The sequence below is a fragment of the Nothobranchius furzeri genome, chromosome 15 (assembly GCF_043380555.1).
Source record: "Nothobranchius furzeri strain GRZ-AD chromosome 15, NfurGRZ-RIMD1, whole genome shotgun sequence".
Classification (NCBI taxonomy): domain Eukaryota; kingdom Metazoa; phylum Chordata; class Actinopteri; order Cyprinodontiformes; family Nothobranchiidae; genus Nothobranchius; species Nothobranchius furzeri.
The window spans coordinates 49,433,568-49,458,740 of record NC_091755.1 but is presented as its reverse complement, the minus strand read 5'-3'; the positions used below and the strand labels follow the sequence as shown (position 1 = coordinate 49,458,740).

Here is a 25,173-nt window from a genome sequence, read left to right as displayed (position 1 = left end):
GCTGCTGTGGTTTTCGAGATGTTAAGAGTTTATTTTGGGGTGATGACATCACCACCGGAAATGCCTTGAGCAGAAAGAGGCAGGATCAATAACTCTTCCGGAAGTAGTGTTTTTCCGTTCACAACTATTTTGAAGTGAAGTGTTTCTTTGTTTTATATTTAAAAAATAGTGCAAGCACAACATATTTTTAAAGAACTTTATTCGTCAATTTTCAAACAAAGGCACAAAATCATTTCAAAAGTACAAGTTGAAAAGCATTACAGTAAAAATGTTATATATATTAGCACCTTATAATAATCATATATCTCGAAAACCACAGCAGCACAAACGATCGTTTTAACGGCACAAATGTAGCACTAAATACGTAGACTGGGGCGGTTCATTTTGGACCTACCTCGGGGGAAGGTGACCCCTCACCTACTTCAAGTAGAAGAGGTTATGAACCGCGAACTTCTTCCGGTTGAGGTGGTGACGTCATCGCCGCAAAATTAAACTATTAATATCTCGAAAACAACAGCAGCACAAACGATCGTTTTAACGGCACAAATGAGCACAAACGTAGCACTAAATACGTAGACTGGGCCGGTTCATTTTGGTCCTACCTGGGGGGATGGCGACCCCTGAATGACCTATAAACATAATGTTGAATATTTTAAAAACCACAGCAGCACAAATGACTATTTTGACGGCACAAACGTAGCACTAACCACTCCACCTATTTGCGTGGATTGCTGATGTGGGTGGGGTGACAGCTTGATCTACGTGGCAGCATGACGTCTGCAAAGGTTTAAAAAAATGAAAAAGAGGAAATAGGAAAAGATGGCAGAGGCAAAACCAATGTGCGAACTAGAAAGACACTTAATGTATTCATCAGATATTTTATGTAAACAAAGACTCTGACCACAGCAACGATGACATGTTTTATCCCTCGAGATTCTGAGAAAGGACTTCAGGCACTAAGTTACCAACATCTCAGGAAAAGAAGAGTCTACAAACGGATTGTCCGATAAACAGTCTCTCCTCTGTGTGGCTTTTAAACGAGTTTGTTTTGACCGACTAAAACAGACGTGATTTGCCTCACAACCTTTTCTCATCACATAAATACAGTTTTCAAATAAAAGCCAAAAGTCAAGACAGAGAAAAGTACAGATTCCTCCTCACGCCTAACTGGCACAAGTCACTGGAAAGCATTCGGGCCTTTAAGGGTTGCCATGGCAATCAGGAAATACAAATGGGAAGTGCTTTACATATGAATATCCTGACTACAGTCGCAAAGCTCACGGGTTAATGATGGTGAATAATGGACTTCTTTGTGGGCACAGTAGTACCGTAATTCTCTGTTTAACATCCTCTCTCCCCATTTGTCTTGTCTTTTAGAGGCTGGCTAAGTGCATCATTCGCCAGACAGAAGCCGTAAAGTTCAGAAAGCACTGGAGGAATAAACGATCTTGGGTGGTACGTTAATGAAAACAGTCTAAGTGACAGATGAGGAGTTTGGGTCGAGAAGCTGCTGCAGGAATGTGGCGGAGCGTCGCTGTTGTCAAAACAGTGATTGAGCTGTTTGGGTGTTACCAAGATGTTCAGATGACCAGCAGAGAGAGGGTGTGTGTGTGTGTGTGTGTGTGTGTGTGTGTGTGTGTGTGTGTGTGTGTGTGTGTGTGTGTGTGTGTGTGTGTGTGTGTGTGTGTGTGTGTGTGTGTGTGTGTGTGTGTGTGTGTGTGTGTGTGTGTGCTGCTTAATTCAGCTCATCAGTCTGTTTCCTGCAAGCCGAAAGAGTCAACACAACTTTATTTTAAGATCAAGTCACCGAAAAAACAAAAACAAATAAAGAAGGCTAACAATAACTAAGTGCAGAGGGGTGAAATGGTCACGTTTCCACAGCAAAGTTATGGTTATTAAGAAAAACACGAAGAGAGTTTCGGAGTTAACTAAACTTGAGGTGTTGAGTCCACCAGAAGATGAAAAAAAAAAAAACTCTAGACTGGTGAGATATCTTTGCTTCTGCTGCCGCCTGGTGGTGGATGAGTGCCATGGCTCAGAAAAAAATGGCAAATCTTCCTTTTCTCCTCCTCCTAAGAATAAGAATAAGAATACCTTTCTTAGTCCCTCAGTGGGGAAATTGCAATATTGCAATAGCTCAGGTACAGAAGAATAAGAAGAAAATATCATTTCTATAGCACCTCTCAATATGTATATGTATATATATACACACACACACACACACACACACACACACACACACACACACACACACACACACACACACACACATATATATATATATATATATATATATATATATATATATATGTATGTATATATGTGTGTGTGTGTGTGTGTGTGTGTGTGTGTGTGTGTGTGTATGTATATATATATATATATATATATATATATATATATATATATATATATATATATATATATATATATATATATGTATATATATATATATATATATATATATGTATATATATATATATATATGTATATATATATATATATGTGTGTATATATATATATATATATATATATATGTATATATATATATATATATATATATATGTATGTATGTATGTATATGTATGTATGTATATATAAATATATATGTATATACACACACACACACACACACACACACACACACACACATATATATATATATATACATATATATATATATACATATATATATATATATATACACATACATATATGTGTGTATATATACACACATATATGTATATGTATATATATATATATATATATATATGTATATATGTGTGTGTGTGTGTGCATATATATATATATATATATATATATATATATATATATATATATATATATATATATATAAATGTACACATAAAATATAAAACGTGATGATATCCAGTCAGGAGCTGTTTTGGAGCATTTTTAGTGTCAGAGCTGGACACTGAACATTAAAATTAAACACGACACTTACTGATTTCAAACTGTGTTGTTTTATTTCACATGGTCTGCATCTTCCTCCCACTTGTTGCCTGAAGTGTTGGTCGTATGCTGGGCTTCAACCAGACGCTTGCTCTTTTCTTTGATTTCCTCGCGGGTCAGCCAGCCCTCGTCTTCACTCGACTCAGACGAGTCATCTAAGAAATGGAACGAATCACATTTCAAATCAAGGGATTTACAACCATCCACAACCCCTCTAAGCTAACCCTGCTGACGCGGTTATTATCTAGAAATACATTTTTGTTGTGTTGGATCAACACAACAGCTGCTCAGCAACTTGAAGCAATGTGCTTAGTTTTTATGAAAAACCTAACCATTGTTTAGTTTTGTGCTTGTTCTACACGCTGCTTCACAAAACCATCAAATGACCATAACTTCAATCCTATTTAATTCAAATTTCTTTTGCGGAGAACTGGACAAAGGTTGCTTCCAGACTGGGAAGAAGTCGAGAGTCTGAATGGATCGAGAGTTGGGCCAACAGATCGGTGCGTGGCTGCAGGATGTGGGACGAAGAACGAGCTGAGTCAGTTTACTTCTTCTGCGGCTGTGAGACATGAATCATGACCAAAAGAACGAGATCTTGGATCCAAGCGGTGAGTTTCTCGTGTAGGAACGCTGGACTCAGGGGTAGAGCTATTGGTCCTCTGGACAAGGAGTCAGCTGAGGCAGCAAAGATTTTCTATTTAAGATGAATCCCGGTCATCTTTTCTGGGAGATTTCTCTAAGCAGTTCAATTCGATTCAATTCAATTTTATTTATATAGCGCCAAATCACAACAAGAGTCGTCTCAAGGCACTTCACATAATAAACATTCCAATTCAGGTCAGTTCATTAAGCCAATCAGAAATAATGTTTCCTATATAAGGAACCCAGCAAATTGCATCAAGTCACTGACTAGTGTCAGTGAGTTTACAGCAATCCTCATACTAAGCAAGCATTTAGCGACAGTGGAGAGGAAAACTCCCTTTTAACAGGAAGAAACCTCCAGAGAATCCTGGATCAGTATAAGCAGCCATCCTCCACGACTCACTGGGGATGGAGAAGACAGTGCCCAATGGGAGGAGAAATCACTGTAAATCTCCTGCAGGGACTGTGTATCCTCTTTGGCATGCTGCACCTGGACATCCCCCCAGAGGGAGCGAAGGGAGGTCCCGGCTTCCCTCCTGAACCTGCGACCTTCCCAACCCCACTTTGGATAAGTGAAATCAAATAGGTGGATGGATTGCAGCAAGACTATTAAAGAGGTCCTTTACTGAGAAACCATGTTTTACATATTATTTCTGATTCTAACGGGTCACTCTGAGTTTTTCATGCAGGCTGAATATGAAAATAGTCTCCTACACCTATCTCCTGCATTATCTTCTGATAGAAAACAGACGGTGAAACTCTAGGATTAGAAAATCCTGACAGATCTACATCACACTGTCACTAACATTCATGGACTCATCTTGACCCACGACGGGGAAGGCTGTTGTTGGTTTAGCGTCCAGGAAACAACGGAAAACGTCTCAGCTAGTAGAAGCTAACTGTTAGCAATGGCAAATCCACCACACAGCAGAGCTCCTCCAAGCTTGTGTTATTATTAGAGATAAAACATCAACAGTGGCGAGCAAACAGAGGCCTAGTCCACACGTAGCCGGGGTTTTTTAAAAACGAATATCCGCCCCTCCAAAAACTTGCATCCACACCACCGCGTTTTAAAAACAAACTCTGTCCACACGTACCCGGATAAATACGTTGTTAAGGACATCCCAGACCTGTAGGTGGCAGTACTTCCCCCGTTCTTAACGTCGTCCTTCGTCTGTGGTCTTCCGCAAGGAGCAGTAATTCCGCTTGCAAAAACAATCAAGCAAAAAGCGCTTGGACAATTGATAAAGCGAGCGCAGCTCTGAAGGCTTCCATGATGTCGGCTAGTGTAAACACAGGTCGCACACGTGATGTCAGCATTTTTTTGTCGTGGAAAGTGACGTTGTGGACCTTAAAACTCCGGTTTTGTCCGTCCACACGCAGACACCCAAAACGGAGAAAACGCAGATCTTCACTTTGGCCGGAGTTTTTAAAAAGATCCGTTTTCGTGTGAAAAAACTCCGTTTTCGTGTGGATGACAGGCCAAAACGTAGAAAAATATCTACGTTTTGGCAGATCCCCGGCTACGTGTGGACAGGGCCAGAGTCAGGGGTAGAGTTGTGTTGCTGTTTGCAACTCCAAATTCTGTCGCACACCGGAGCTTTTTTTCCTGTCGAGTCTGGCCTAAAAGGCCTTCATTCCTACTAGAGACCACTTCAAATGTGTTAAAACAAGAGCGAATGACCTCTTTGACGAGCTTCTGAAGCTCAAACAAAAGCACTTGTGCAGAAATGTTTCAGCGTTGGAACATTTCCAACGTTGTCCAGCAAGCTCCTGGATATTAGTTATGAATTATGGAACATTATAATGAAACATCACATCTCCTCGGGTGGCGAAGCGATTTGGGTCTGGTTGTTTCTCTCACCTTCCATGTTATAAACCTGCAAGGCAAAAACAAGGCAGTTAGATGGAAAGAGCATTTGGTTTTCTCACACGTTAAAAACAAAATACGATACAACGATACCGCTCAAAAATACTCTGAAGCTGTAACAGTTAACAGGACGAATAAAGTTCTATCAAACTGCAGCACCTTCTTCTGATTGCTGCTCTTGTCAGTCTTCTGCGAGTTGAGCTGGATGCGGATTCTCCTTATTTTTTTCTTGTTGGACATTGATGATAATTCCTGAAAAAGAGAGTTAAATCAGTTCTCTTACCACATTCAAACGCTAACAATCACTCACTTCGCTGACATGATGAATTGTACATTTCAGCAGTTGTGCAATAAGATGACTGATGATTCTCGTTTGGTAGAATCACGTTTTGTGATATGTGCATGTAAACAAGAGCTTTTATGTAAAGTCGAATTTAGCTTTTGTTATAGAGGAATTTTCTTGCACATGTGGATGTAAGGGGAAAAAATCAGACTAGTGATTTCTCTTGGCGTTCAGTTTATAAATTCAAACAGTACAGCACTCTATTTAAAGAGCAAGTCACCCCCTACCAGATTCTTACTCAACTCCCACTTCCTGTTTGAAAATTGCAACAAATGCTGTTGCCTAGCAGGACGAGAGGGCGGAGCCGCTAATAAATACACACACTCACGACATTGTGATATCATGATGTACCAGATAACATCATAGTGTACCTCTTAGCCAATAGCAATGGCAGATTTTAATTCAAATGCAGAGCTGAGTTTTTACCTGACGACGGTGCATCATTGACAGTTTTAGGCAGAATATTTCAATTTTACCTAAGATGCACTAAAGTGCTGAATTATTGACTGCATTTGTCTACAGCACAATCAGCAGTGATGGGAATAACGCCGTTTAAAATAACGGCGTTTTTTTTGGGGGGGGGGGGGGTAACGGAATAATATAATGAATTACTTTTCCCACTGTTGCAACGCCGTTACCGTCACTGGGGACGGAAGGTTGTGCGTTACTATGTGCTTGTCGAACATTGAGCAGCAGTGTGAGGCTTTCTGACCGCCACACTTCAGCTGCAGCCAGGGAGAGAGAGGTGACGGTAACGCGCTGATGATTGGCCGGAGACCCTCACTGTCTCAGTCACTGCCTGTTGTAGACCCAACAGAGCAGTGATGGGAATAACGCTGTTTAAAATAACCACATTAATAAAAAAATATGTATTTCAGTAACAAGCAATCTAATTAATTACGTCTTCTTGTATCATAACATTGTTTCTGTTACTGATAAGGAAATGCGTGCGTTAAGCAGCGCGGTGTGTTGAAGCTGTCATCAGCTGATAAGGAGCTAAAGAGGTAGACGTTTTCATCCAAACATGGACGTAATTTTCACTTTAGAAGTGGGGGGGACACGGGGGAGGGAGGAGGGGGGAGGGGTATCTTTACGGTATGCTCTAATGGGAAACAGGCTTCAACACAAACGGTTGTTTTCTGCTTGGTCCTAGAGCTCATCCAGTGTTAATTTAATATAGCGTAATATTGTTTTGGATGGTAAAAAGTGCAGTGGTCAAAACTTGACTTTGGAAAAAGTGGGGGGGACATGTCCCCACTGTCCCCCCCCAAAATTACGTCCATGCATCCAAACACATCACGGCCCGTGAAGAACGAGGAAGACGTGATGAATATCTGAGGCTGCAGGTGTGGATCTGCAGCCGTGCCCTTCTTAGCGTGACAGCGGGAAGTCCCGAAGGTCCGCTCACCTGTTCACCGCTCAGACGTCCTGATCTTCTACCTTCCTAGATCATCCAGCTGTAACCTGGTTCTGATCATGTCTTTAGTCCCGCTGTAACACTGATGCATCAGTCTCAGACGTCATGGAGCTCAGGTGTTATTAGAACTACCTGTGTGTGTTTACCACCCAGCTTCAGCTCTTCTGTGGTTGGGTCTGACCCAAGTTAGTAAATGTAAGTCCTCCATCAGGCTTGTGCCTCTTCTAGTGTCATTTTAAAGGATTTTATTTATTTATTTAACCATTACTAGATTACCAACAACAGAAATGCTGCTAAAAACATACAATTATGTGAAGCTGGAAAAACTTAAATATTGTACAAAATTACATTTATTTATGTACTTTAACTAGACTGAGAGACCATTTAAAGGCTCGGGAACCTTTACAGGTGTTTTCATTTGCAATTTTAAATGTTAGCTGATTGGGGTCTTGTTAAATATCACACAGTGACCTTTTAATAGTCTAGATTAGTGTAATGTTCCTGTTAGTAGTTCCTCCTGTTAAGTGCTTATTTATTTAAATTATTCAGGTTTATAAAACAATTTTGACATACATTTTATTATGTTCCAGTCATTAGTCATTTATATTTCACTATTGTAGTAATTTATAGTAAATTAAGTAAGTTCAATTAACCCATTTTTCTTGCATTCTTTAATGAAAAAGTAACCAAGTAGTTATTTTTCTTGGTAATTATTTGCTTTTATAATCTCATAACTAAGTTAGTAACTGAGTTACTTTTTTGACAACGTAATTAGTAATGATGACTAATTACTTTTTAAAGTAATTTTCCCAACACTGACAATCAAACACTCATTTTTATAGTTTATCAGCAAAAAAAGGTTGATTTGGGACGACTTGCTCTTTAAACTTCTTACATGTAAATCTATGTTATTTGTGTTTTTGTTTAATTAGTTTTATGGGTTTGTGCTGAAATGTACAAATGATGACTTCAACTGTTAACAGAAAAATTAATTTAAAGAAGGCTTTTATGAGCTCTTAGCGATGCTCCGCAGTAGGACGAGGGAAAATTAACAAGGAAAGTATAAATGTCAGGGTATCTCAAATCCGGTATGAGGTCCGCTCCGACAGCTTCTGGCATTTTAAAAAGTATCCCAGGGGCACGGTAAGGGTCGGAGATGTTAAGGTCTATTCAATTTCTGACTATATAAAACGAGTTCTTCGGTTTTAAAGTGTGAAGTAAACTCTGACGGAGTAAAATCCAAGCCGATCCCGTTCATTTTGCAGCCAACATGGCGTCTACTCTCTGAGAGTCACGTGATGTCCGGAGCTCCATATGATCAGGATTTCAAAACTCTTCTTCCTGCTGCCTGCAGCATCAGACTGCATGTGCAGCTCATTTGAAAGGTAGAGATTGGGTGTGGGACAGACTCAGAATGAATTATCCTTTTCTTTTACAGCTGGGTAGTTTAAAATTCCAAAATAACTTGTAAATATTTAAGTGTGACTATCTGACCTGTTCTGTCATTAAAAGTAGAAATTTTCCTTTATAATTTATATTTTCCCCAAGCCCCTCCCCTGGTCTCTACAGCTAAACCAGGGGTGGGGAACCCTGGTCCATCGAGGGCCGCTATCGAGCATATTTTTGTTTCCACCCTGCTCCAACACATCTGATTACAATCAGCAGATGATTAACAGGCTTCTGCAGAGTCTGATGAGCTGCTGCACAGGTGAATCAACCACTGAATCAGAAGTGTTGGAGCAAAGACGTGCAGGATACCGGCCCTCGAGGAGCAGGGTTCCCAACGCCTGAGCTAAACCATTCATTTGCGTACGTCTAGAGCATTGACTAATATAATTGCACATCTACAAGAAGAAGGAGCCTACGGGTGTTTCTCCATGTCAAGGCGCCTGGCTTAGGTGGACCCTGTCCTTCCTTGGTCAAAGAAAACAGTTAAAATGTTAAACTCTAGTCCTCGAGGGCCGGTATCCTGCATCTTTTTGTTGTTTCCCTGTTCCAACACAGTTTATTCACCTGTGCAGCAGCTCAACAACCTCTCCAGAAGCCTGTTAATCACCTGCTGATTGAAACCAGGTGTGCTGAAAAAGGGAAAACAGGAAAACATGTGGGATAGCGGTCCTCGAGGACCGGAGTTTACCTGTGAAGAGGAAGAGATTTACATCACATGACTGGGAGCCGCACACGTCACATGACACGCGCATAAAATTATATTTACTACTTCTAAGTTTCAATATAGATGCATAACGAGCCTTTTACTTGTTAAAGAGCAAGTCACCCCCACCAGAGTATTACTTCACTCCACTTCCTGTTTGAGATATGCAACAAATGCTGTTGCCCAGCAGGATGAGAGGGCGGAGCTGCTAACAAATACACACACACACACACACACACACACAGGCTCACAATGACATTGTGACATCATATCGCACCAGCTGAAGCCTGAGTCATGCTTCTCCGTCTGCTCCAAAATGAAGAGGCACGCACGGACGGACGGAGACATTTTGCCCTCATACTTCTCCGTCTCCTGGGGAGTGTTGCAAAGCAATTCCCCGCCAGGACAACAGAGGGCGTAGCGCTGTTCTGTGGTATCCTGTCATGTATCCGGTCTGGGATAGTGTGTTTATATTATGTGGGGTTTTTTTGTGTATAAGAGACTTTTAAACAAATTTGTCTCTCATCCTCCTCCACCTCTTCATGCGCTCGCCACCTCTAAAACCACGTTTCCTGTCGTTTCCGTCCACAAATAAAACGCTTGCTGCAGATCTTTTCACTCCTCCAGTCACGGGGAATTAAACGTTCATGTTTTTAGAGTTTTTTCGCGAGGTATTCTTCAAGCTTCATTGTGTCTGCCGCTAGTTATCCTCGGCTCTCTTTATGTTTTTGAGGGCGCAATGGCGGCGGTGTAGATGACAGCGGTGCCCTGACCAATCACAAGCTTGCGTTCTCCGTCTCGCCGGACGGATGTTTAGAAAAAAGAGCTCGACTCTGTCCGTCCTTGCGGGGGCTCTCCAGCAGGCCCGCAAGGACGGATAATGGCGTTGCGTGTCTCCGCACTGACGCAGAAGCATGACTCAGGCTTAACGTTCTAGGGTACCTCTTAGCCAATAGCGATGGCAGATTTAAATTCAACTGCAGTGCAGAGTTTTTACCTGACAACGGCACAACACTGACAGTTTTAGGCAGAAAATTTAATTTTTACTAAAATGCACTAAAGTGAAAAAAATATTGAGTACACATGTCTGCAGCACAATTAGACACTCATTTATATAGTTTATCAGAAAAAATAAGTTGATTTGGGGGTGACTTGCTCTTTAAATGATCTACATAGGTTCCTTGACATCGAGAAACACCCTACGTCCTCTTCTAGTTAGCTCATGGGTCCCTGAGTTATATTCTTGTCAGCTTTGCCGCTCTGAACCATACTGTACATACGTTGTACTTCAATTTAAATGGTGGATGATTATGCTTCAACTATGTCTGACACTTACTTTCAGATTTATTAACGCTCGTAATTAAAATAAGTCAGACGCCTCATAGGGATGTCACTGCAGAGCCTCTTCTCCCCCAGCGTAGCTGCTTTGCACACGGCCAGATCTACGGTGGTTTTCTCCACGTTTAATGCTCCTTCTTTCATCCTGGAAGAAGGACGTGAAGCTCGACTAAAGTCACAGCCATTTTTTCCTCTGTGTCCGGTTCGATGACGTCAATATATTGAGACACGTCGGTAGTCCTACACGACTTTTCACACAAATCCTAACGTAACCTTTGTTGTCTGTCAAAAATAAGCACTTTCTTGGCATTAAAATGTGTCTTTAAAATTCACGAGCATCCTCTGTTAAACCCATGGCGCGTATCAAACGGGATCAGAAAAAAACTTTGATCGCTCCGCAGACTCTCATTTGGGGAATAGATGGGCGTGTCCTGGGCTCCACATAACCGTTAAAATTTCTAATTCTCCTCCTCTTCCTCTCCTTGATGACATCATACTGCAGACCACAGCTTTAATGACATTTGAGAATATCAGAAGAAACATTTTAAGAATTTTGCTTTTTTTCTTTTCCTTCAAACCTCTAAAGGTATGCAGTTCAGTCGAAGACACACGGCATCGATCTTCTGCTCAGCAGCGGACAACAGAGCTTGGGGCTCCTTCAGAGCAGCCCTCAGGTCTTCCACACGGTGCACTTCCTTATTCAGCTCCATCATTCCCTCTTCCGTGACATTGTCGGAACTTGACACAAACAAAGACAGTTTAATTCAGACACTGAACCATACCACAGCCGTCCCTCATGACCCACAAATCCCAGTACGGGAATCTTGGGAGAAATTATTTCCATAAATGGATTTTAAAGGAGAGATGTTATAATTTTTTTATGAAGTTAGGGTTAAGGTTAGTTCCATGATGGATACAAAATGTTCGTGAAGTTATTTGCACTAAATCCTATAAAACGATTCAGCAGTTTTTGTCACGACTCCCAGGCTGACACCCTCCTCTGCCTCTGCTGCCTCCTCAATCAAGCCCTCAGCCACTCATTTACCATCACCTGCACCGTGTCATCAGCTCATCACAAACACCTGCTTCCACGGCTATATATTCACCAGCCAGCCACCAGTTCCCTGCCAGATTATTGAATGCTCTTTGCCCGTAGATCTTCCAACCTTTCACCTTGCCTGATCACAGCCTCCGGACCTCGTTTTCACACCTGACCCCTGCCTAGGACTCTGCCTGCCATCACGACCCTCGCCTGTCTTTGACCTCTTCCCTAGCTTGTTCCATTTACCTGCTTTGCCTCGTTCTGGTTTTTGACCCACGCCTTCTCTCCGACTCTGTCTCCTGCCTCGCCCTCCTTGGGTAACGTCACATCTAATAAGACTTTTAAAGGTGCTTTACAGTGTTTGGTGTCATCACGGGTCCTTCTAGTTCAGTTCATGACAGTTTTATTCTTGACATTTTCAATACCTTCCAGAATGAGCCGTTTCAGGGCTCTGTCACTTTAAGAAAGCTAGCTGGAGCTGGCCACGCCTACCCCTCCCCTGATTTGCTGCTATAAACTGAGAAGCTCTGATATCCGAGAGAGGCTCGGAGTAGATCTGCTGCTAATTTCCCCGTTTGTGACATCACAAACAGGGAATTTTGGAAAAGGCTTGTTCCAGGCACATAATTCCTAAATCCAAACAACAAAAAACAGATGGACGGGTTTTTACTCAATTTGTCATGCAGAAGACCCCTCATGGCAGGATAAAAGGATGCAAAAGGGGAGTTCTGCATATCATATCTCCTTGAAATAATTATCTGTAAAAATCCTCTCAAAGTGGTCACAAAAGGTGCCTGGAGCTCTGCATGTGTCAAAGAAACGGGCGCAATTTACCCTTTATTGTATAAAGCACAAAAACAACAACTGCGGTCTGTGAAAAGGTAAAATATCTTGGACACTTTATCACAGCCAATATGAACGACGATGACATTTACAGGCAGTGCTGCAAGCTATATGTGCAAGCAAACACCACTGCATGGAAAAGTAGCTGTTGTTCCACACCTGTTAAAGTGGCATTACTTAAAGCATACTGCACACCACTATACACTGCACATCTGTGGTCATTCTATAAAAAGTCTAGCTTGCACAGGTTGCAAGTAGCATACAATGATGCAATGAGAATCCTCCTCAAAACTCCTAGGGGAGGAAGTGCTAGTCAAATGTTTGCTTCTGTGAGAGTGTGCACATTTAAGGCACTTTTAACCCTCCCACTGTTCTAATGGGTGCGACCCCGTGAGGAAAGTTGTCCATGTAGCAGGATTGATGGTTTATCCCTTGAGGTCCAGGTGGCAGGGGTGAGGTGGTGCTCACTCATTAGGACAGTAGGATGACAGCAGTAGCTCAACAGGTTGAGCGGGTTGTCCAGTAATCGGAAGGTTGCAGGTTCGATCCCGGCTCCGGACAGAGAATTCTGCTGTTGTGTCCTTGGGCAAGACACTAAACCAAGGTGGTGGTCAGAGGGACCGGTGGCGCCTGTGCTCGGCAGCCTCGCCTCTGTCAGTGCGCCCCAGGGCAGCTGTGGCTACATCATGGCTCATCAACATCAGTGTGTGAATGGATGAATGATACACTGTAGTGTAAAGCACTTTGGAGTCCTTACTATGAGAGGCGCTATACAAGTGCGGGTCATTTATCATTTATGAATTTTAATGTTCGAGTTTATGAGACGGCTGGAAGATTATTCCAATAGTATCATAGTTACACTCTCAAATCCCACAGTGAGCTGCTCTCGTTATGTGTCTAGGCTGAGAAATCACTGGCTAAAATGTTTGCGTAGATTTGTTGTCCCTTACTCCCGCTGCAGTTATATCCTGTGATTTTATATAGGATCATATTGGTATTAACGTTAATTGGTATCTTTTCTTTTCTTGTGTTTTTTTTTCTTTGTATTGTTTCTTTTATCTTTGTTATTTTCTTTTAAAATTGACTTTAAGTCTGGCAATAAACTATATATATATATATATATATATATATATATATATATATATATATATATATATATATATACATATATAACTTGTTAACAAGCCTCTGCTATGGTCTCTTAAGTGTTACTACCTACGGTTTAGGATCGAAGCATCCAATCCTCTAGGTCACACTTGCAAAGAGCTAAAGCTAAACAAATGACCTGTTGAGTCCTAAATGAGGACACATTTGGACAGAGATGTGCATGCACAGCTACCTTTGCCACTTTGCTTTGTCACTGTGCTGGAGGATCATGTAGTCAAGCTTCAGGTTTTTCAGGATGTATTGCTTCTCTCTGATGTCTTCATTGATGAGGTACGCTTCCGTGAGTTGCTGTGATGACATGATCAAAATACAAATATCAGATAATAACATCAACGTCTGTGTGAAAACTGGGGTTTCTTCCCATAATTTTTACATTAATAGTTGAACATGGAACAAACACTCTGGCGACCTCTGCTGTTCAGAGGTGGTTTTGCAACAACATGACTAATTTAAACAGCTGATGGGATGTTGGTTCACTGCTGACACGTTCCAGCACCATGTTCAGAGACAAATCGTACGAGATAAGGACCAATTTATACCAATACGTTTATTTTACAACAGTATTTATCGCTAGAACATCTTCTGGGCTCAGAATCAGCTGCTAAACTTGTCAAGTCCGGCATTTTACACAGTCCCACCCTCGCCTTGCTGAGCAGACCTTTTTGGTGCAATAGTGCCCTCTAGTGGCTGGTAGATGTAAACATAAACCCAGTGTCGTGTCCGACAAAATAAAAGAGTATTTATTTTTTTAAATATAGCTTTTAATGGAGAAACTGCACATTCCTTCTGCACCTCTAAACGCCCTGTGGAGGTATTATTTTGTAATATAGATTTTTATTAAAATGTTCCATATTCTAACTTTAAGTCTACATTTACACGTTGTTATAGAAACACGGTCTGTGCCAGTGGTTTTGAATTGTACAATAAATTATTCACCTTAATTTCACCGAAGTCCAAAAAGTCTGTCGTGTCCTCCAAGCCATTCTCTAGCAGTTGGACATCAGCTTCTGCCAGATTATTCTGCATTTGAACGAAACACGTTGACATCCAGATGTTAATGAAAGTTGGAGATTTAACCACAAATATATAATTATTTCTAAGATTAGATTCGCGTCCATTGTCACCCCTGGGATCAGGACACTCTGTCTCATGGCCTGTAAACCAGTTTGGGCCTCCTTCTGATGAGCGAGGAGCTTCTGCATCTCAGCACTCATTTCCTTTCTCTGTTCCAGAGCCTCGTTTTTCATCTGGACCTGCTCATTTTAATAAAAAAAAGATTAAAAATAATAAAAATCAAGAGTTGGGTTTTTTTAGCAACATAGCTGTTATTTTAAATAAAATCTAATCAAAATAGGCAACACTTTACAATAAGGTACGCAAATTTGTGCTTCTTTACGAGGGAACGACTTAGGGGGTAATGAGTAATGACGCAGGGAAGAATAGGTAGTAAACCAGTAGTTACTGGTGAAAACGCTCATCAGTCTTGTTTCAGGGTCTAATACTTACTGGTAAACACCCGGCAGTCTTATTCAGAGATTAATAGGTAGTTATATATGTGTGCTTTGTTACTAGGGAGCGACTTAAAGGGAACTGAATAATGAAGCAGGGAAGAATAGGTAGTTTTAGAGTGTTTTTATTCAATTCAATTCAATTCAAAAATACTTTATTAATCCCAGAGGGAAACTGATTGCTGTAGTAGCTCAGAATAATAATAATAATCAAGTCATCAAAGAGTTGTTGTATATTACAATGGCTGTTGGCAGGAAGGATCTCCAGTAGCGGTCAGTGTTGCAGCCAAACTGAAGAAGCCTCTGACTGAAGACACTCTTCCGTTGTCGGACAGTCTTGTGAAGAGAATGCTCAGGGTTGTCCATCATTTTCTTGATTCTCTGGAGAATCCTTCTCTGCATGATCTCCTCCAGTGGTTCCACAGTCGTCCCCAGAACAGAACCAGCCTTTTTTATTAGGCTGTTGAGCCTTTTCAGGTCCCTGCTTCTGATGCTGCTACCCCAACAGACGATGGCTGAAGAGATTACACTCTCAACAGCAGACTTGTAGAAGATCTGCAGCATCTTGCTACAGACATTGAAGGACCTAAGCGTCCTCGAGAAGTGCAGTCTGCTGTGCCCCTTCTTGTAAACGGCTTCGCTGTTCTTTCTCCAGTCCAGTCTGTTGTCCAGGTGAACTCCAAGGTGTTTGTATTCCTCAACCACCTCCACTTCTTCTCCCATGATGGAAACAGTGTTTGACTCCGCCCTGTTTCTTCTGAAGTCCGGGCTGAAGTTTTACACGTTGATTTCAAAGCTTATAAATGTAAAAGTTAATTTTGAGTACTTTTCTGATTATTTAAAAAAGTACCCTAAACATTGAACATTTTGTTAGTGATTGATTTGAGCCGGGTAACACTGTAACCTGCAGGATTTTGGTCACCCATCCCTGGAATATTACCACACACAAGATGAAAGAAAATGATGTGTGAGCTCAATGTCTTTCTGGTAAATGGCCGTGTAACAACATATAAGTAATGGTTAAGTATTGTGTAACTACAGATTAGTTCCTGAGTAGGTACTCGGGAGGAGGCTTCACTTTCCATCATCTCGAGACGGACGGATGCTGACGATGGACGATGAAGTGACAGACGGGCGTTACGGCTACCAGCCTGGCCAGTGAGATCCAGGTGCTGCAGTGGATCCAATCTAGTTCCTGTCGCTATAAGGTATTTGTGGGGACTCGAATCTGTGAAATACAGGAGCTGACATCTCCTGAACAGTGGCGATATGTGACCTCTGAGCTCAATCCTGCTGATGACATCACCAGAGGGAAACATCTCGCTGACCTAACAGTCCCCAATCGTTGGTCACATGGTCCATCTTTCCTATTACAAGCCGCTGACACTTGGCCTAAGCTGCCAACAGTTTCCAGCATGCAATGAAGCAGAGCTCAGGAGGACTGCATTCTGTGGGCACGCTTCTGTATCCCCAATCTTGCCGGATCCAACGCAGTATGCCTCACTAGATAAGCTGATTGCTGCTACGTACCGGACCCTACACGGGGCGGCCGACACTCCTATTACAGCCGCGGAGTGACTGGAAACCAGCTCAGACCGACAGCTTCGCAGAGGAGACCAAAGCCCTCCAGACCAGTCGCTCAGTCCGCTCAGACAGCCGTCTTAGCATGCTGTCCCCTGAATATGACAGTCTTACTGGTCTCATCAGAGTTGGAGGCCGCCTTCATCAAGCCGCAGACTTAGATCCGGACAGTATTCATCCCATCGTATTAGCAGCTGAACATCCCCTGACCAAGCTCATCATAAGGACTTATGATGACCAGCTCCTTCACCCAGGTGCAGAGAGGGTATTTGCGGAGATACGGCGCACCTATTGGATTCTCAGAGGACGTCAAGCCATTAAGAAACACCAGCACCAGTGTGTGGACTGTAGGAGATGGCGCGCCACACCTTCTACACCCAAGATGGCTGATTTACCTTCCTCGCGGATGAGACTCTATAAACCCCCGCTCTGGTCAACAGGCGTAGACTGTTTTGGGCCATACACGATAAAGATAGGTCGTAGAAGAGAGAAACGCTGGGGAATTATCTACAAGTGTCTTACAATTAGATGTGTGCATCTCGATCTCCTCCCTATTCTTGACACCGATTCCTTCCTTATGTCATTACGCAGATTTATCGCACGCAGAGGAAAGCCATACGAGATGTGGTCTGATCAAGGAACCAATTTCAGAGGTGGTCATAGAGAACTCCAAGCAGCGTTTGAAAACATGGAGCCTGACCTCAAGCAGCAACTAGCCACGCAGGCTATCAACTTCTGCTTCAATCCCCCACACTCGCCTCATTTCGGAGGAGCCTGGGAAAGGGAAATCAGAGCAGAGAAGTCAGCTCTGCAAGTAGTCCTGAAGGACCAAGTTGTGGCAGAAGAAGTCCTACTCACAGCTCTCATAGAGGTTGAGGGCATTTTGAACTCAAAACCGCTTGGCTATGCATCGGCTGACATAGCCGACCCAGATCCCATCACACCAAATCTTCTCTTGATGGGGCGGCGTGATTCGGCACTACCCCAGGCAGTCTACGGCCCCTCAGGCACTCTTTCGACCAGAAGATGGATTCACAGCCAGGTCATCAGTGACCACTTCTGGAAGCGGTTCATACAGAACTACCTCCCAGGACTGCAACTCCGACAGAAATGGAGGAAGTCCACTGACAACATGACCGTGGGACAAGCTGTTATGATTGTAGACTCTAATCTGCCTAGAGGCCTCTGGCCTGTGGGTACCATTTCCCAAGTTTTCCCAGGGACTGATGGTGTTGTTTGAGCTGCCGAAGTCAAGGTCAAAGACAGTCTCTATGTTCGCCCGGTGACTAACTAAGCTATGACTTTAGCATGTGTGTATTTGTATCCATACAAATACAGGGGCGGCTGTTAAAAGTCCGCTTTCCAGAGGAATAATGTTTGTGAACACAAGCTGTATGTTAAAAGTCTGCTTGGTCACCGTTTAGACTACATTACCCATGATGCACCTCGGTATCTGTACTTCCCGTTGGGAACGCAGTTCAGCACAGCTGAAAGGTGTTGGATGATCAGCGTTTTTCTCGTGCGTTCCTGTGTGTTACCCTTGGTGTGCGTGTTTATCATGTGAGTATTATAAGACGAGAGTGATGCTTATGTGACTTTATCTGTGAGTTGCTCTGTGTAAATCACTAAGTAAGAAGCTAGTCCTGTTGCTAAGCTGCAGGTTTTGTTGGCCTACTTCAGGCAGCCTTGGTTGCAGCATTCCATATACGACTCACTGTCAAGTATGGTGGTTGGAGGTGGATGGGACTATTTACTGTGTTTATTATCTGACCTGTAGAGATCCTGTTTGCTAATGCATATACCAACAACAAATTCATGTATGGTCTTAGGGTGGCATCTAGTGGCCATGAGGTTTATAGCAGATCATATAACTTCATGTTGGAAACCCACATAAGCGGTACACTGCTATTCATACGAATGTTTGTTCTTTCTGTTAACAGATTACCACACCCACATACTCCTGCACACTCACACTCCCTTTACCTGCATTCATAGATGGGAATGCAGTTGCCTCACCACTAATGTTGTACAGCCTGTTGATGTCATCTGCTACCTCCTTAATAAACTACTTGGACTACATCACTGTGGAGTGCCAATCCTTCTGACCGAGGACAATTCAGTTGAAGCGTGATCGGCAATCAGTGCAAATATTCAGTACAAACACCTTCGTTTTAAGATTAGTTAACTTTAAGGTTAACGCTGAATTATGAGCTTTTAAAGGGTGAAGCTCTTGGATGATGCAGAGGGATCTTTTGATGTTGTTTGTTGATTAAAAAGGTTAACTTGGTTTGCTGCAATTTTATTGACTCCGGTTTTAAACACCTTCTGTGTTGGTAAAACTTTTACAATAAGTTTTAACCAGGTGTTTTTATAGTTGGTAAATGGTGTAATTTTAAGTTTGTGTTGCATTATCTTTATAACGCTTGCCATCTGTTTGCTCTCGTTTTTAGAACCTTTTACAACAATTAAAACCATTTTAACTCCACTGTCATGTTTCTTATGTTACCCCTCCTTCGCATTTTAACATCTCCTGTCGGGGACGTAACAACGGGCGAAATCGAGATGAAACAGTGATGTTAAATCACTGTGATGTTGCAAATTATCTGCATCCTTCGCAAAGTTTACAAAAGAGAGTCCACAGGCACTACATTCATCTGGGATTCGTTCCTTATTACGTTCATAGATAACTACCTATTAGACCCTGAAACAAGACTGATGAGCGTTTTCACCAGTAACTACTGGTTAACTACCTATTCTTCCCTGCTTCATTACTCATTACCCACTAAGTCATTCCCAAGTAACAAAGCACAATTTTGCGTACCTTATTGTAAACTGTTACCTAAAAATACTATTTATATTCTTGAGACCTAAGCTTGCATTTAGTTTTGGAGTGTAGTTTTTATTTGAGGGGGAAAAAACTATTTCTAAATATTTAGTATCTCAAAGTTATAAAGTAAAGTTGAAACATTTCTTAAAATAACTACTAATAAAACAGAATAAAGTTGTTCAGGGTAGGCTGCGTGTGACCTCTTTGCTTTTGGCAGCAGCCAAATCCAAGCAGCGCTGCTTTTTTGCTTTCTCCAGTTCCATCAGTCCGAGCTGGCGTTCCCTTTGCTTCAGCTCCTTATCCAAAGCTGAACTTTTCTTCACCCAAAAAAAGAAAGAAAAAGTTTAGATGAGGCAGCAGCAGCTCAGGAAGTAGCTCGGGTTGCTTCGTGATCAGAGGATTGCAGGGCAAATCCCAGCTACCGCCAGGTTATCCCCTGTTGTGTCCTCCTCCACCTGGTGGGTGTCAGATGGCGCTAAATGGCAGGCTTGCCTCTGTCAGACCGCCCCAGGGCAGCTGTGGCTACACAGTAGCTTACCATCACCGGCAGTGTGTGAACGTGAGTGTGTGAATAAAGAAAAGCACTTTGGGTGCCCAGAAAAGAGCTATATAAATCTAATCCATTATTATTATTATTATTATTATTGTATAGTAGCCTAAACAAACAACTAGTTGACCAGTATTTTGCTTGGCCAATATTGTTTGTATTTATTGGCTTTGGCCAATGTACCTTTTGGTGGAGCAGATTTAGAGCACGTCCGTGGGCAGTCCGGTGTTGCTACCAATTTTTATTTAAAGGTGCAATTTGTAAGAATGGCATCCTGTGTGTGTGTGTGTGTGTGTGTGTGTGTGTGTGTGTGTGTGTGTGTGTGTGTGTGTGTGTGTGTGTGTGTGTGTGTGTGTGTGTGTGTGTGTGTGTGTGTGTGTGTGTGTGTGTATACATATGTATATGTGTGTGTATGTGTATGCATATATCTATAAAAATGTGTGTGTGTAAATGTACATGTGTGAGGGTATACATGTTCTTATGTGTTTTTTATGGGATTTTTTTTTAATTCACATTTATTGTAGTTGTTGTATGTTTTAGAGAGCGAACATCTACCGAAGCTAAATTCCTTGTAAATGTAATTTTACTTGGCCAATAAATCTGAATCTGAAATCTGAAATGTGAGTAGTTCAGTTCATTTTTAAGCAAAAAAAATGACTTTGTCACTGCTTTTTTGCGAGTTTCGTGGCTGTCACAAGTTACGGATCAGCACAAGAAGATTCTAGATGACAAGTGAAGACAGGTCATACACAGTAAGTTGATAAGTAGATAAATACATTTTCATTTCTGGTGTTAGCACTTTTGGGTGTTTTACGGTAGGGAGCACTTACTACACCTATTAGGGTAGTTTGTCTAGCATTAGGGGAAGTGTGGTTGTTTGCTGTCTTGCTGTTACAGTTCTGAATGACTCATTAAGTAAAGTAAAATGCCACGATGCACTCATTCTTCAATTAACACATTTATTTCACTGTAACATCCAGTTTTTGGTGACTGAAAAAGTAACTTGAAATGTTTTAACAACCGACTATTTGTCTCTAATTCACCGTTAGCATTGTTATTTCAACGTTAGCCTCTAGCCTGCTTCACCCGATATTAGAGTAAAGCAAAAAGATGCCGTGACTTCTTAGTGGTACAAGAAATAATTTATGGGTTGCTCCTGTTCTTTGGTAAATGGTAAATGGCCTGTATTTGATATTGCGCCTTCTAGAGTCCTGGAACCCCCTCAAGGCGCTTTACAACACAATCAGTCATTCACCCATTCACACACACATTCACACACACATTCACACACTGATGGTGATGAGCTACAAAGTAGCCACAGCTGCCCTGGGGCGCACTGACAGAACGAGGCTGCCGAGCACTGGCGCCACCGTCCCCTCCGACCACCATCAGCAGGCAACGTGGGTTGAGTGATTTGCCCAAGGACACAATGACAGACTGAGCAGGCCTCGAACCTGCAACCTTCTGATTACGGGGCGAGCACTTAACCCCTGTGCCATCGTCGCCCACTTTAAACAACTCTGCAGCTTTTGCTGGTGTTGAATTACAAAAGCGTGTGCTGCTGCGTTAGCTTGGTGCAGATTCAGCAACCTCACAAACTCAGAGTGCAACCAGTAACTACATCCCTCTTTAGTTTTTTCCAAAAGAAGAAAAACTGCCCCCCCCCAGCCTGCTGGGAATTAAACTTGTTTCAGTGTAACCTTCCTTCCAACATGATTAAAACATTAGACTGTGATTATTCACTGTATAATTCTTACATATTGCACCTTTAAATGTATATTAACGCACCCATTCATCAGTAGGTGATCAACAGGCCCATGTAATCCAACCACTGAGTAGGGTGTGTTGGAGCAGGGAAACAACTTAAACATGCTGGAAAGGGACCCTCCAGGACCAGGATGAACACCACTAAGCTATACAGTAAGGATCTAAAAACATAGCACGGCAGAACCTTATCAATGAAAAATTATGGATCGTCTGTGTGTCTCTGTGATGGACTGGAGACAAGTCCAAGGAGTCCCCCACCTGTCGCCTGATGCATACTGGAGTTAGACACCACCTGCAACTCTACTACGGATTTAGTGGCTAAGGAAGTGAATGAGTGAAAGTAAAAGTGTGTTGTTGTTGTCATGTAACATGCATGTGGTGTATCCAACAGCACAACTCACCAAGTTCAGGTTTGCAGAAACTGATCTAGCAACAGCGATGTCTTTTCTCTTCTCCTCCGTCCTATCTTTCATCCTCTTCAGGCTGATCTCCAGCTGATGAATTTCCTGATACTAAAATGCAAAGCAGAAAAAGAAACTGTAATTTAGTACAAATCACCTGGTGAAAGCAAAATGGTCTGAACTATTTATCATCCAAGACCATAAAAACATATTTAATTGCATGATATCCAACATGTTTTTGGATTGTTCAGCTGCCTCTGACAACAGATGATTAAATAGATCAGGTCACATTGATGAGGTTATTCTAAATTTAAGACAGTGCAAGTCCATCTGTTTGGGAGTTGTGGTGAGGCAACAAATCACCTAAGCCTTGTAATGTCCGTGTGAGTGTGCTTACTTGTTTCTCTGTTTCTTCTGTGTTTTTCTCTGAGTGCTGAAGGGCTATCACTTTCTTTAAACCTTCTAGCTTGTCCTGTCTTTCTTTAACTGCAGCCGTTAAGCGGTTGACCTCGTTGATCAGGGTAAATCGTCTCTGCTTCTCGAGTTCGATCTTCCTCTGAGTGATTCAGGGAAGATATTAATAGTTCAAAAAGGTAAATGATGCAATGGGAGAACTGACGTTTTATGGTGAAAGTGGTTACAGGGTTGCCTGGCAAGCCATCCCACACACACACACACACACACACACACACACATATGTACTATGTATGGAAATGTAGATCTGCACAGTACAATCATATTGCTGCTGCAGCGGTTGGACTAGCTAGTTTGAGCTGACCTCCAAAGAAAGTCCTTGTTGGTTTGTCTCAACCTGCCCTGCGGCTGCATTTTGCTCTCCACCATGCTCTGGAAAAGAAACAGAAAACAGATTGATAGTCTACAGTTCTGATCTTGACTATGCACTAGAGTTGCTCCCCTGACTCCTGACTGAACCTAGTGAAGAAGTTGATTACAAAACAAGACAATAAATTTGCTCCCATTCTTTTAAAATAAATTAAATATGACAACATTTTTAAGGGGTCTGTTAATGTTTTTAAACTGTTATGGGAATTTGGAGTCATTTTAATTCTGTAAAGCACTTTGAGTAGCACTTTGCTTGAAAAGCGCTTTATGAATAAAATCTTATTGATTGATTGATTGATTGGTTGATTGATTGGTTGGGTGATTGATTGATTATTGATTGATTGATTGATTGATTGATTGATTGATTGATTGATTGATTGATTGACTAAAGTTTAATAAGCTCAAACTAATTTCCAAAACCTTCTCTTGGTGAACTAAAACAAATGAAAAACATTTGATCTGAATGGCAGTTTGAACTGAAATGCTACCACATAGCCTATGAGAGCATACCTTGTAAAACACTTTCTAATTTTTAAAAATAAAAGTAAATGGAGTAACTTTGGGTTTACAATGAAATAGTCGTGTAGAGAAAATGATTATATATATATATATATATATATATATATATATATATATATATATATATATATATATATATATATATATAGTAGCTAGTCGATCAAAAGGCTAACTAGCTAAAATACAAACTAGCTGAATGCTAGCTAGCTAGGCTATGTTTCTAACACACACCTTTAGGCTTGGGTTGTCTCAATTTTGTAGCTTTTCTCGAAGATTTCATTTTCTCTTTTTCAGAAAAGAACTATTGTTCAAACTAGCAGTAAAATATGTTTCTGCTGAAACGCTGAAATCGTTTTTAGTGGCAAAACTACTGTTTTAACTGATTATTGTTGCTATGGTTCCCAACTGTTACTGTAACCGAGCATTCCAGAAAGAGACGGGAGGGATTGTGGTTGTCTGTATTTGAACTAACATGGGTCAGGGCTCTCCAAACGTTACAATCCAGTGTCATTTCCCCCCTCAGTCTATCAAAAATAAAATATTTTTAGAGCTGCAGCTGTTAGGACCTTTTGAAAAGAGACAATTTATCATTTTAATTTCTACAGAGGAGGATAAGGCCGCTGTAAAAGATGTTCTCCCTTTTTCTGAGATTTCTGACAATAACGTGAGAATTCTAAGAAAAAAAGAGAGAAATCTGGGATTAAAATCAAGACTCAAATTTTTTTTTCTTATATTAGAATTGTTTTTTTGAAAACCCACCCTTTTTCCTGTTTTTATGTTTTAAAACTTCACTTTCTTTCCATGAGATGTTGATATTTGTGAAAAATAATGAAAAAGTGTAAATTCGTTATGGGAATTCATTGCAATTATTTCAAGAAAAAATTCAAAGGCTGCTTAAATCTGCAACTTTTAAGCTATTTTTATAAATTAAAAACATAAATTTAACCACAGTTATTAACTCATTCACTGCCAATGGCGATTAAAGTCGTCATTTGCATTTTTTCACTGTGTGGGTGTAGAATGAGCCCCCGCACCGTGAGAACAAACATCTTAGCTTTAAAGCCGACCTTCATCTGCATACGTCACATGTCACGTGATCAGGAAGCAGAACATCCATGTGTTAGGAGATCGTTTTGGGCCGCTGCTGTAAAAAAAAAAAGTGCGGCGCGAACCGGAAAAGCTTCTGCCGATCACAATTCAACAACGGATTATGAAAGAACGGATAAGGCTCGAAATGCGCAGATTCTTCCTGATGTAAGAGGTGAGTCTCCACTTCGTTTTGGTTGTTTTGGCGTTGACATCATCCTAGCACGCAACGTTCTGTCACTCTTAAAAAAACTGTAAAAATGGTGAGAAACGCTGGCAGCGAATGAGTTATGGCAACTCAACTCTG

General features: G+C 41.5%; 1 protein-coding gene across 1 annotated transcript; it reads right to left on the bottom strand.

Annotated features, from left to right (window-relative positions):
• Positions 1–1,957: 1,957 nt before the first annotated feature.
• On the bottom strand, positions 1,958–24,188 carry LOC107391343 (myosin-11). The gene is made up of 13 exons (XM_054746187.2): positions 24,012–24,188; positions 23,197–23,264; positions 22,816–22,974; positions 22,419–22,529; positions 19,904–20,020; positions 14,912–15,040; positions 14,724–14,807; positions 13,960–14,075; positions 11,314–11,473; positions 5,645–5,737; positions 5,480–5,495; positions 2,963–3,125; positions 1,958–2,072 (listed from the first exon to the last, which is right to left on the bottom strand). Exons 1-12 carry the CDS (start codon positions 24,058–24,060, stop codon positions 2,983–2,985), a joined length of 1,245 nt encoding a protein of 414 aa, XP_054602162.2. The 5' UTR covers positions 24,061–24,188; the 3' UTR covers positions 1,958–2,072; positions 2,963–2,982.
• Between the last annotated feature and the right edge of the window lie 985 nt (positions 24,189–25,173).

What these genes read in the sequence shown, in the direction of transcription:
- LOC107391343 (XM_054746187.2), bottom strand. Translation starts at nt 24,060, where the DNA reads ATGAAATCTTCGAGAAAAGCTACAAAATTGAGACAACCCAAGCCTAAA. An exon ending in TTTCTGCAAACCTGAACTTG is followed by an intron (nt 20,021 to 22,418) that starts GTGAGTTGTGCT and finishes TTTTGGGTGAAG; the next exon opens with AAAAGTTCAGCTTTGGATAA. An exon ending in GACAAAGCAAAGTGGCAAAG is followed by an intron (nt 11,474 to 13,959) that starts GTAGCTGTGCAT and finishes GTTTGTGTCAAG; the next exon opens with TTCCGACAATGTCACGGAAG.